At 41.4% G+C, this 13,026-nt stretch overlaps 1 protein-coding gene across 1 annotated transcript in view; it reads left to right on the top strand.

Annotated features, from left to right (window-relative positions):
* Positions 1 to 1,318: 1,318 nt before the first annotated feature.
* Positions 1,319 to 13,026, top strand: part of LOC106961085 (glutamate receptor ionotropic, NMDA 2B) — a gene marked incomplete at its 3' end in the record, with an annotated part of 161,806 nt that continues 150,098 nt past the window's right edge. The window contains exons 1-3 of the mRNA XM_015054597.1: positions 1,319 to 1,430; positions 8,321 to 8,461; positions 8,911 to 9,013. Coding sequence (XP_014910083.1) covers positions 8,987 to 9,013 — 27 coding nt within the window. The remainder of the gene's footprint in view (positions 1,431 to 8,320; positions 8,462 to 8,910; positions 9,014 to 13,026) is intronic.

Consider the following 13,026-nt stretch of genomic DNA (forward strand, 5'->3'; position numbering starts at 1 on the left):
TATGGAAACTTACGGCCCACCATGTAGATCTGAGCTTTTCCCTTCAAGCTTGGTCAGACATCGACGTTCATTTCTCACCACAGCATGATGCTGCCAGCACCGAACAATCCGAATGCACAAAACACTTTAAATTTTTCTACTGATGAACGTTCTTGAACATGAATTTTTTCCCAAAACTTGTGTATTGATGATGGACTCTAGGGGGAGCCAGTCTCTTATTAGTTTCACACCGGTTTGGTTCTTCGACATTTATTGGAAGGCCCCCTTCTACCTTCCCCATATCACACTCTCTCTCTCTCTCACACACACACACACACACACACTCTCTCTCTCTTTCAATGAATACTAATGCAGCGAGTGGGCACACCTCCCTTCCTCCTATCATTTATTTTTTTTTTTTGCAGGGATGGGCAAGCGAGGAGAGGAGAGGAGGGGGGGGAGAGACAGAGCAATTCCAGCTCAGTATCTTTCCTCATGAGGTAGGCTGTGCTTGACTAGCAGCAGCAGCAGCAGCATCAACTTCCCCTCCCCAAACCTCTCCCCCCCAACAATGCCTCTTTTTTTTTTCCTTTTTCTTTTTTTCTTTCTCACACCGAGCAATATTGGTAACGCCGTCCATTGCCACTGCAACAATGTCTCGCCTGCGCGTGGGGCGTGCGGCGTCTGAGCAGAGTTGAGAGGAAAAAAAAAAAAGCGGAGAGGACATCTGTGCCCGGTTTTCCGTCATCTGGATGGGAAGTGCTTTTTGGCAGGGGAGAGAGAGAGAGAAGAAAGCGGAAGACAAGCTGGGGAAGGGGAACAACTGGCACCAGCCAATCCCCCCCCGTCCACTCTCAGACTGGAGACAACGGAGGCCACCGGAGTATTTGCTTTTATCTTTCGTTTTTTGTTCTTTTTTTTCCTCATTGCGCTGCTGGGAGGTGCTTTGCCTTTTCATTTGCTCGCTCTTTCGGTCCTCTGCCTCCTCATCTATTTTGCCATTTACCTGGTCAACAATTTCGTCCATTTATGAGCCAGACAAGGAGGGAGAGGGAGAGAGAGAGAGAAGCAGAAAGACAGAGAAAAGGAGAAAGAGACAGAGGAGGGGGATTTTTGTTCCCCCCTCTTTATCCTCTTTTATCCCCTCCATCCATTCTTCCTTCCCTTTCCATTGCTTTCCCTCCCTGTGCAGCCCACGCTCCCTTCCTCCCTCCCTTCCTTCCTCCCTGCCTCATCCTCCTCCCCCTCCACCCGTAACTTTGGCTACTTTTTCTTTTTTTTTGACTCCACCTGTCGTTTTATTTATTTCCTTTAAGCAGCTCTAATAGAGTCATTTTAATTAGCTTTTGTTGTCTTTTCTATTTATGCCTTTTTCACTTTTATACCTATTTCCCCCCTTCTTTTTCCCCCCTTATGCATCTTATCTGGCTGATCCCTAACTCTGACCATAGGTAGGTCTGATTAGTGTTTAGTGTCTGTCTTTGTTTCCTTCCTGTGTGTGCGAGGCGTTTTGTGTTTGTAGCACACCTTGACAATGATACGCACACACACACACATTTAGCAGATCCATGGCTCTCCTCCCATCCCGCTCTCAGCTGATTCCTGCCCTCCTGACGTCACTCTTCCTTCTTTCATCCTTGTTTTCTGACATCATTTCTTTTTTTTAACCCCTCTTCCTAAAGCGACTCATCGTGTAAGAACCTTCTCCAGCCATCATCACGGACGTGAAGCATTCGACTGCTTTGTCACGTTTTAAAAAGTGTCTTGTATCCATTAAAGCGGCTTCATCACGTCTACATGTTTGTTCCTTTTTTGTTTTCTCGTCTCTCTCACACGCGCACACACACACGAAAACTCACACCAAACTTCTTCATCTGCTGAAAAGCGTCGGGTTTTACAGGGTCCCCCTCCCGTTTGATCAGGTGAAGGTCAGACCGAGCTGGAAGGGCCCGTTTCACTCGGTCGCTTCAAAGCCTGTTCTGCTGGGGCGTCATCTGTGTTTGCACAGTCCTCTGGCTCTGTTTTCGATGCCCTCTTTTCCTCTCTCCTCCCCTCTGCCTCCTCCCTCTTTCTGTCTCGTATCTTTCCCAAACTGAACTCACTCCCATTCCTGCAGACAGACACACACAAGCACCTAAAGAGAATGGACCAGGAAAATAATTGGCTTTTAAAAACAACAACAACAAAAAAAAACAATCTTCCCGAAGGAGTTTTTATTTTTACTTTTTTTGGCTTCACATTTACCTACTTTCCTCATTTCTTCTCCTTTGCCAACATCCATTCACATCTCTTACACGCTGATCCCACTTATTGATTTATTTCTTGTTTCATTTTTCTTCACTGTGGAAAAAGAATCAAGAAGGAAGATTTTTGTAATTTTGTTTTGTAAATTAAACTTTATTATTTTAATTACGACAGAGCTAAAAATCTTTTTGACTGCAAGGCAACAGAACAATCTGGAGTAAAAAGGCATAGCAAAAAGCACACAGGCATACACACAAATGGCAAAAAAATACACATACATTGAAGGAAGATCACACAACTCATCTCATTTTCAGTTTTTTTTAAAAATGTTCTTTAATATTTCCATTCTGTTTCTGAAGGAGATTTAAAACCGAATGAAGACGTCGGAAAAGTGGGACTTTGGATATAGACGTTTTTTTTTTTTCTTTTTCTGTGGAATTACCCTTTAATCCTGGATTAGATTTTGAATGACCAAAAAAATATATATTTAAAAGTAAAACAAATAAAATTCTGGACTTTTATGTATTCAATTTGATTTTTATTTTTTTTCCTCTTTTTCGTTTTTTTTTTTTTGTTTTTTTGTACAATTTTCAAAGGACCGAAGCTGATCTGTCTCTCGGCTTTTAAATCTTAAGTGGATTTCACAACTATGGATTAAAGACTGAAGCAGCATCTTTGTCAGTTGACCTTGATTTTAAGTTCTCCATCCTACAAAAACTCAACACATTTAACATATTTCATTGTTTAGAATCGAGTAGGTGAGTATGTTTTATCTGGATCCACACATTCAGTTGCTGCTTTTTGGATGGTGAAGAGCTGATTTTGTCTTCAAGTCGACGTTTTTCCATATCCATGCGTGAGTGTGTGTGTGTGTGTGTGTGTGTGTGTGTGTGTCTACAAACCTGTCACAGTCTAAGTGCTAAATGCTGGTGGATTATTGACATCATTAATAGCTCTCAAACTTCACCTCCTCATCTTTCTTTATTACTTTTCCTCCACTAATTCAGCCTTTCGTTCTCCTTTTTTAATTCATGAGAATCAAAATGAAAGCGTAATGAGTGTCTGGCCATGTAAAAAATTAACTTCAAACGTCAAAATAATTTCCATCTCAAACCCTTGCTCTGTGCAGCTACTTGCTCTGGACAAGGAGAGAAAAAAACTGCAACTCGGTGCGGGAAGATGTGTTTGTAGATCAATAAAGTAATCTACATGAAGGAAAAAAAGCACACTTCCTCTTCCTGAGAGCAATTTTTCTTATCTGACGTTATTCCAACAAAACCCAAATTGCTTTAGCAGCACGGACGTGATAATGATGTTACTCCAGAGTCAAATTCCTACTCTATATCTGCAACACAATACACATTAAAACCCATTCCATTCATCTCCCTCTCTCCTGTCGCAGACACACACAGACCCCATTGTCCATCCATCTATCACAAGTGCAGCGGTGATTGACCCTGTTTCTCTGATTAACTTCCCAATCATTTGTCTGACAGCGTGATTTGGATTGACAACGCAAGTGTGTGTTTGTGTGTGTGTGCGTTTGTGCGAGTGCTTTTGCTCAGTCAAGGTTGTGGCGTCGCCTGTAAACCCACCTGGGACCTGCTCTCATAAACTCAGGGTCTATTAGCCATTCTGCTAGCTGCTCCCTGGCACACATGTGACCCTCCGTAGCCTTTCCGCAGATGGGTACTTAAGCTCAGGTAGTCTGTCAGAGCTGTCGCCGCCGCTGCCACGCTGCAAAGCGGACGACTCGGGCGCGAGCTCTGCGTCCTGACACGTGGCCCGCCGCCGTAATGACTACAGAGACCGTCTGTGGTAGTCTTTTATGGTCAAGCGTAATGTTTGTCGTGCGGTCTTGACAATGGTGGAGTCAAAATGGACGTTGATGTGGACTTTATAGATTTATAGCTTAGGTGGAAACGGGCATTTCGTACGCCTGCTTTAGCTGATCCACCATTTCTATAGAGCACAACGATGGTGTGAAGTAAGCTGACATAAATACAGCTTTAGAGAGTTGGACACCATGGATGGAGCATGTTTTCTCTGCGAATTGTAATCACTCTCATACGTATCAAATTACATCATTTAGCTTGATGTCTCGCTGTCGAGAGTAAATGTTTTCTCCAGTTTCAAATGAATAATATTTAAGGAGTATTACCAACGATTAAATTGAACAATAAATCGTTTGCCACTAAGCTGGACTTCCAGGAATTTTCAGTTCCTCACAATTGAAGACAAGACATCTTCTAATTGTTTCTAATCGCAGATCAGATCAAAGGGATAGTAATGTCTTTACGAGTATTAGTATCTTTATTTTGTTTAAATCCAGATTGGTTCTTGTCACAGACACTTAAGCTAACACCATTTCTGACAGGGACTTAGACTAAGCAGACTTGTACCACTTTTAAAAGTTTCAATCTAAAAAGGAACAAGTCGGATATTGTTGCAAATACATTTTTGTAGATTTCTACCCTACAATGCTTTGCTACCAAATTGTTACGCTGATGCTGAAAAGCATAACACTGTCCTTTCTCGAAGCATGTTTCATAGGGAAGATCGTTGATGATGCACGACCTCCTTCCTCCATTTCTGGTGTACATAACCATCGAATCCAAATGTCATGAAAACTAAAACTGTAAACCAAATTGAATTTGCATGAACCCTTATGAAGTTTGAGATTGGATTTTTGTAAGATGTTTAGATTTGGCCCATAGTTGACTAGCAAACAGCTAAATGCTAATCTGAGAGGGACAAGGTTTAGTTTCCAGGTCAAAAACTAGTCTTGATTTATAGAAAACAAAGATGCTAGCTACTAATTTGACACTACAGTAATTGTTTGGACTTTATTTCAAATGATGGATGAATGTCTAAACAATAAATCCATGGTGTTTCAACAACTGAGCCACTCTGATACATCTGTTAGATGAAAATGATAGGAATTATTTTAGTGTGGTTTTGCTAAAAGGTTTGAAGCGTTTATATAGTTTTCTTCTAGTCTCTTAATTTAGCATAAAACTGATTAGTTTTATTCCCAGACTAGGGGGTCAACACCTGTAGGTTCAGATGTAGCCCAAAGTGAGTCTCAATAAGTTTGTCAAAACATTCTGTTGATCTTACCGGAGATTTTAGAAACAAAGATGGAAAATGTTTTTCATGTTGTTTTTCCCCCTGAACTTTCATTCATTGTCTGCATGGAAGTTCCCCATTAGAAGTATATGGACAGTTCTTTTTTTTTTTTCCAATTGTTGAAGCTTGTTTTTGTTTTTTATCAGTAGATCACATAGTATGGGGTTTATTCTTCATTCTGCATAAAGTTAAAACATCCTGTTAAAAACACGTATTCAGTCAGTTCCTATAAAGGTTTACTATGGTTCGAACCCCATGTCAGTCTGTTTTGCTTGTGGCTTCAGCGTGTAAATGTGTGCATCAATGGATGACTGAATGTAACAAAAAGCACTTTTGAGTCATCTGGACTTGACATTTAACTTTAAAGCAAACGCTTCTTTAATCTGTACTAGCAAAGCGTGGAAAGCTGTGCTTTCTGAAAGGGTCGTATAGTTTTTGCTGATCTAGACTATTTTGATTTAGTAGGAGTGAACCTGAAAAAGTTCACAACTAAACCCAACAGATCGTTGAAAGAGCAACATCAAAGCAAACTTCTATCTTAAAAAGGTCAAAGCAGTTCAAGCAAACCTTACTGTATTGATTTCTACTCTGCATATTTTACTTTTCTTTTGCCAAGAAAAGCTTAACATGTTCAGTTTTGAACTAGTGTTTCACAGGGAAAGTCACTGGTGGCGCACCACGTCCTAGCTTCCTTTCAACTGTGAATAACAGTCCAGTTCCAAGTTTGAAGGTTTTGAAACTATATCTGCAAAGACTGCAGCAACGTTGTTGAAATTGGAGTTTGTTGCAGCGATAAAACTCCACTTTAGTCTTGGCCTCAGTTAGACCAGCTAACTGTTGGCTAGAAAGAAGCTAGCCTCAGCATCTGGGGCAAAAAAAAAAACTCCTCTGAATTTATGCAAAATGAAGATGCGAGAGAGTTACTGTCTGCAGGCAAAATATGAACTGCTCCCAACCTTTAACCTTGAACAATCCCGAACTCTCCCTTTGAGAGATTTTAAAGGCGCCGCGTTTGCAGTCTTCATTGATAAACAGGATGGAGAGAAGACAGCAGGGGCTAAGGAGATTCATAATCCTATCCCCTCTTCCTACTGATTTTCACTCTGCCTCTCTGCTGCTTAATGAGACAACAAAGCAACTCCTGTTTGTGGCTCCGAGCGCGGCGCCCGCCTCGGCAGAGCCAGCGGTAACCCCTCCGCTTAGGTGTTTTGTATTCCACTGACTTCCACTCTGTGCCATCTAGGGATCACAGGATCCTAATTCACCGCCGCTTCTGACAGTGCGCGGCAGAACCGTCGGCGGAGAGCGAGCTTCAAACCCCCAACACCTCGGATTCACTTTATGTGCGGCGCTGCGAGACGACCCCATCCATCATCTTGTTCTAAATGAGAAAATCAGTCCGCAGAGCTCCGTCTGAAGCTCGTAAAACGGGGCCGCTCGCGTCTCAATCCCGTTCACCCGTTACAGAGCTGCTAACCTGTGTGGGACAACTCCAAAAAGAGGGAGGGGAAAAAATGTCCATCTGGATTTTATTGGCTGTATATTCACGTCAAGAAAACAGAATATGGGTCATGATCTGATATAAAAAGGCTGTTCAATAATTCATCTGAGCTGATTAAGAGGACTCGCATCGACAGAGACGCTGTCCATGAGAAATGATGTACACAGAGTGCACAGAAATGCAGTTAGGCCTCTTTACAAGATTAGGACCGAGCTAAGAACAAAGGTTCGACAAATGCCTCTGAGCTTCAAGTGGCCGCTGAAAAACGTTCTGCTTTAATACGCTTTAAAACAGCCGCGCTCGTTGTGAGGCGACGTGTTTGCGATCCTGTGTGTTTTCGTCTGTGTTGTGTGTGTGAGGCCCATCAATCTATTAAATATGAAAAGAACAATCTGTTACCCCGCAGAGACTGGTTCATTATTCATTAACATTTTTCACTTAATCATTTATTCACCTAAAGTATGGCTCAAACACGCCTCTAAGATTGAGACGCTCTTCTACTTTTGTTTGTTAAATATGAGATGTGTATCGGCTTTATTAGATTCTTTCTTTCTTTTTAGTTTTCTTTTCCCGCTAACTTTTACCGCCTTTTGGAGATACTAATTTAAAATGATTCTGAAACCAGAGATCCTGCAAGATTTACAGTTCAAAACTTCATACTTATGATTTTTTTTTATTTTGGTCATCAGTTTTTATGACATAATGAATATTTCAGTACAAACCATTCTCTTAGTTGGGCTTTATTTTGTGTTTTGTTTTTTTCACCACAAAGTATAAAACATCATACGGTTATCTTCCAGATTTTTCTTTTGACTTTCAGGTCAAACTTTAAGAAGGTGAAATCTGCAATATTAGATGAAATACAGATCTTTTTTAGTTACAATTTGTGACAAGTGATACATTTGTGTCACAAAATGAGAAACTATTTCAATTTCACTTTTAGTATCAGTTCATGAACCTTGCAGCCACTATAAAGTACTTGGAGGAAAAAGAAAACCAAAAACAGTCAAAATTCCCTTTTTAATGTTTTTGTTTTGCTGTAATCAGAAATAATCAGTGAGTTGGATAAAAACACATAAATAACCGTGAAGATCTAAATATATATAACAACAAAAAGATTAGTCTCTAGGTTATTAAACTCGGAGATACTGAAATAAAAGAATACAATTAAGCTCATATTTTTCCATACTCATATTTTATTTTCCCACACATATCCAGCTTTAGAAAAATCACGACACTCAAACCTGGTCAAAGCTGCACAGGAACCCAGTTCAACTAAGTCGGACATTTAACTTCTCAGTTGTACACTTTAACTCGCTCCACCCATTTAACCAGATTTATTCGTCCTGAGGAGAGCCGATTGGAGACTGCACACCATGCCAAAGCACATCGCAGCCTTATTAGAGTCTCAAATGAGCGTGGCCTGCTCCTAACCCTCTGTCCTCCTTGTTCCCTTTGCAATAACAGAGTGGCAGACGTAAGAAAAACAAGACTCTCCGAGCATCTTTTTTCCGAGGAAGAGAAGTGACGCCGCTCCAGTGGAGTGCAATTACCTCAACATTGATGCTTTGCTCCTTTGACCGTCTGAGGATTTTACCTAAAACGGCTGTAAGTTCTTTGTGATTCGTTCCTTGTTTACGGTCAAAACGCAAAAAAAAAAAAAATAAAAAAAATAAAAAAAGGTTGAATTTGGGGGAGGGGGAGAGAATAGAAGAATGAAGCAGTTGTGCCTCATTCTTAAACCTAGTGATTGGTGAACGTCTTGATTTGCTTCATCTGAACTCCCATTTATACCGGCGACGAAAACATTGCAAAGCTGGTTAAAGCAAACACAAAAAGCAGAATAAAAAAGAAGAGTTTTCTTTATAAACCATGGTCATTACTCTTCAAAAATAAAAAGCCCGTACTCTGTTAACAATAGTCGCCGTGTTGCCTTTATTCAGTCAGCGTTATTAAGCAAAAATCAATAAATCTGAACGTTTTTTTAAAAAATCCAGAAGCTGCTCCCGGTCGATACTCATCTTGTCTTTTGGTTCGTGTTGATTTTTCCCCTCCAGCCTCCCTCAGTCTGAGGCTATGAAAGGGAGAGAGGAGTCCCAGGCCGCATCACCATGCTACTTCTGAGAAGCTGGGATGAGACTTTGGCTGGCAAAACACGAGGTAAGACAATATTGATGCATGGGGCCTCCTTCCACCGTTTTCTCGTCCCCGTGGAGATGTGCTGTAACAACCCATCTTATCTCTGCTGCGTGGTGTGTTTGTGCGTCTTCAGCTTCCCAGAAACCTGTGCGCCTTTCCTTTAAGCTCCGTGATGGATGTTCTGAAACTCCTCAGAGGCTTTTTGTTTTTTTTGTTGCTTTGTGTCTCATGCCAGGTTTGCTTGAGGGTCAGGATAAGGGTTCAAGGTAGAGCCTGCAGATAAATGGTTTAATCCTTAGTTTGTAGAGTGGCGCGCCTTGATCAATGGTGCGCATCGGCCGGCGGACGTTTGGCCCGACCCAAGGCCAGATCGACTGTCGGCCTCGTTTCCATAGCTCTAGAGGCATTGATCAGACAATTAAAGGATTAGTTGGATGTGATTTCGTGGTCTAAGTGTGAAAGTATTGAGACATTAACTCATAATGGATATATTCGTGACGACTTTTGTCTTGCAAAAGTCGTCATTTCCCTTGAACTTTTTCACATTTTGACAAATGTGAATGGCAAACTTCAGTGTGTCACATTTGGATTTTATGTAGCAGACCAACTTAAAAGGGTACAAAACTGTGAAGCAGAGGGAAAATGTATTTATTTTCCAAACTGCTATCTTAAAAACTTGGCATGCATTGTATTTTCCACTGTATCTTTAGCTTTACACCTATAGAAACTACACTTCTGCCTGTTTTTCTTTGCAAAATACCTTAAAGCTGCTTTATGTAATTTTTATAGCATCTCCTCTGCCTTCTTCCAGTGCTCCCAGTGCTAGTTAGCAGCTTCCAATCAGAGCCAGGAGGCGGGTCTTAGCGCTGTCAATCAGATTCTCATGTGGCGCTGCTCTTCCCTTTTCCCCCCTTGCTCAGGCTAGTTAGCATGGCCGCTGATGACGGCGGATAAAAGGTTGTCCTGTAACGCTAAGCTGTTTCTCCTCATTTAGCACATTGAGCAGCGAGTACATGAGTTTGATTGACAGCGCTAAGACCCACCTCCTGGCTCTGATTGGTTGTGTTTTGGTCAGGAGCGGTGTATTTCTTCAGATGGTAACAGTAGCTCAAGGAGGACTTGGAGGAGATCGATTTTTTCACAGATTATCTGTCTGACACCACGAGATGGTGACTGTTTTACTAAATACGTGAAAAACATATTCTTTATTAAAATTATATGCTGTAACTTTAAGCTAAGTGAACATCAGTTTTTAAGTCTCGCCACAGATTCTTAACTGGCTTTCGTTCTGGATTTTGACTGTAATCCCATTGTTGCTATGGTTGCATGTTAAGAGTTGCTGCACGGTGAACCTCAGTCTGAACTCTTTAGGAGCCTCCAACATGTTTTCTTCCATTATAGTGCTCCCTTCATCTCGATTCACCTTCCCTGTCCCTGCTGAAGAAAAGCATTCCCATGGCAACCATGTCGCGTTGTTTGGTTGTAATGTTAGTTTTCCACCAACCAAAGCGTTTTGCTTCATAATTAAACCACATAAAACCCCAGTAAGACATGTTGAAGTTTGTGTCAAAAGTTGTGTACAACATGGATGAAACGGGGCAACTGCATGTTTTGTGTGATAAGATAAAAGAAGGCCCATTTGTCATGATGTTGGATTACAAAGGGCAAACACATTTGCAACAAGTTCTCATTTGAGGCCATTTCGTCATTTTCTTCTCTCTTCTTCTCCAACGTGAAGCTTTATTAAACTCTCCATGTAAGTTGTTCGCCGACTACTTATCTAACACCCTGCACCTTTTCTAACCCAGCCTCTTCCCCATCCCTCCGGGTCCCTGCTTCTCCTCTCACACGCCATTAATCAGAGGTGACGTTAACAGAGGCACGAGTCTTGTTTCAAAGGTGCAGGAAGAAGAAATGAATTTTCTTTGTTTTTTAGTAAGAGATGGGAGCCAGCGATTGTGGGAAGAGCAGGAACTCGTGGCGGTGGGGGTAATGAAGTATGCAGGCAGTGTGTGTGAGAGAGAGAGCAGTGGCAGGACACAGTTTCTCCCATTACTTTAAGTAGCTGCCTCGGCCAGCGGCGGAGCAGCTTGGTAATGAAGTGCCTCGGCGTCGGCCGCTACGTCGTTAGCTGAAAGTCACACCGCGGCTTCAGCTGCTGCTGCTGCTGCTGACGCGACGCTTTTCCTACTACCGCCTTACGTCAGAAAACATTACTATATAGATGTTGTGTCTTGTTCATATCTTTGTTTTGCAATGATGAAAAAGTAATTAAGGTCACTGCCAGGGCCGGCCCAAGGCATCGCGAGCTAAGCAGACCACCAAACTGGCATGACAGACAAATGTACATGTATTTTAAATAACACTGAATATTGCAAAGTGAATGTTGCTACATGTGGAAAAACTATTTCTGTAATGATTCATCTCTTCCTGTTGATGACTGCTGCCTCTGGGGAAATATAAGATGTTAAATTTAGTGTTTATCAACTGATGTTTCTTTCAAATAGTTAAAATAAAATGGCACTTAAAATTTAAGTACAACTCTGCATTTCAAAATCCAGATGATTTTTTTTTTTTTTTTTTTACTTTCCTGAAAGGTTATAATTAACAGTAATAATGACACTAGTATAATGTATGCTAAGTACAAATGATACTAATGATAGTTGGTGTGTTACACACACAGATGTTGTTCCTAATGTAACTTTAGACAAACTGAATCTGAATTCGTACAGAACCACATGGGTTTTATTACCTCTTTAAAAATTAAAGTTCTAACAAAACTGATGCATGTCCATTTCATGGAGTCGTTATAAACGACTGCATTGTTCAGCAGAGACTGATGGCAGAACGCTGAGCACACACACTGACGTTATTGCGCCCTCTACTGCGCATGCAGGACACTTTTAGGTCGTTTGCCCGTTCACACCAGAGAACAAATACGCGTCGCATTTATTTGGAAGTGTGAACGACCAGGCCAAGAAAATCCAATTTGACAAAAAAAAAAAAAAAATCAGAATCGGGTCACTTCAGGCCGCAGTGTGATTACAGCCTTTGACGCGGCCGTCACAGGTCCGAGTCTCGGCCCAGGCGGCTGTCACAGGTCCGAGTCTCGGCCCAGGCGGCTGTCACAGGTCCGAGTCTCGGCCCGGTCCGTCCTGTCAGACAAAAGCCATTAGAGCCGACAAAACCTTTTTTTTTTAAATTCAGTCACATTTACTCTTACAGACTACTAATTTTCTTCTAATTATTAAAAGTGTTATTGAAGTCCATGAAGCTGATAGTTTTTCTAGAATAGAACGACGGGTTAAAATAAATGAGAACATATTAGAATAATAATGGCTCATGAGTTTTTTCCCCTCTAAAAGCCTTTATCTCCAACCCTTGTGTACCTTAAGCTTAATAGGATTCCGGCCCTCTCATTATATCAGCACAGCCCAGTGCCATTAATTAACTGCAGTGAGGCTTTTCAATCATTTTTCAGTCAAATCCATTCAACATGAGTCTCCTATTCAGCCTGTGGGAAGCCATGTCATCAGTCAGAGATAATAAACTGGTGAAATATACCCAGGCTGCGATCTTTGATGTGTGAAAGATATGTTGTTGTGTTTTCCAGGGACGCCCTTCCTCTCTCTCCCTCTCCCTCTGCTGACACATTTCTGCATTAGGGTGCAGCAGTGAGATAAATGAGCACCTTCCGGTTTCTCCTCTACTGTGGTGTCACAGAAAAAACAGTTTTCACTTTTTTTTTATATTTTCAGCTTTTTTAAATGGAATGATTCGTCTTTAATTAGAGCACTGAGGGGGGAAATAATCAGCAAGTTAAGAGGGAGGAAAGAAAGTCACATTTGTGGCACACATCACGGTTTTGCATTTATTTCTAAACATATGGACACATATTTCCAGTCTCTTTGGATGCCGTGTAAACAATCGAACCATTTTGACTTGATGACCTTTGATATGTTTGTTCTGCTGCATATCCTCCAAATAATCCAAAGTTGTTTTTTCCCCCCGCAGCAGTGTGTGGGCAAATCTCA

Source organism: Poecilia latipinna, unplaced genomic scaffold (genome assembly GCF_001443285.1).
Source record: "Poecilia latipinna isolate Pla-1442-1.1 unplaced genomic scaffold, P_latipinna-1.0 Scaffold1263, whole genome shotgun sequence".
NCBI classification, from domain to species: Eukaryota; Metazoa; Chordata; class Actinopteri; order Cyprinodontiformes; family Poeciliidae; genus Poecilia; species Poecilia latipinna.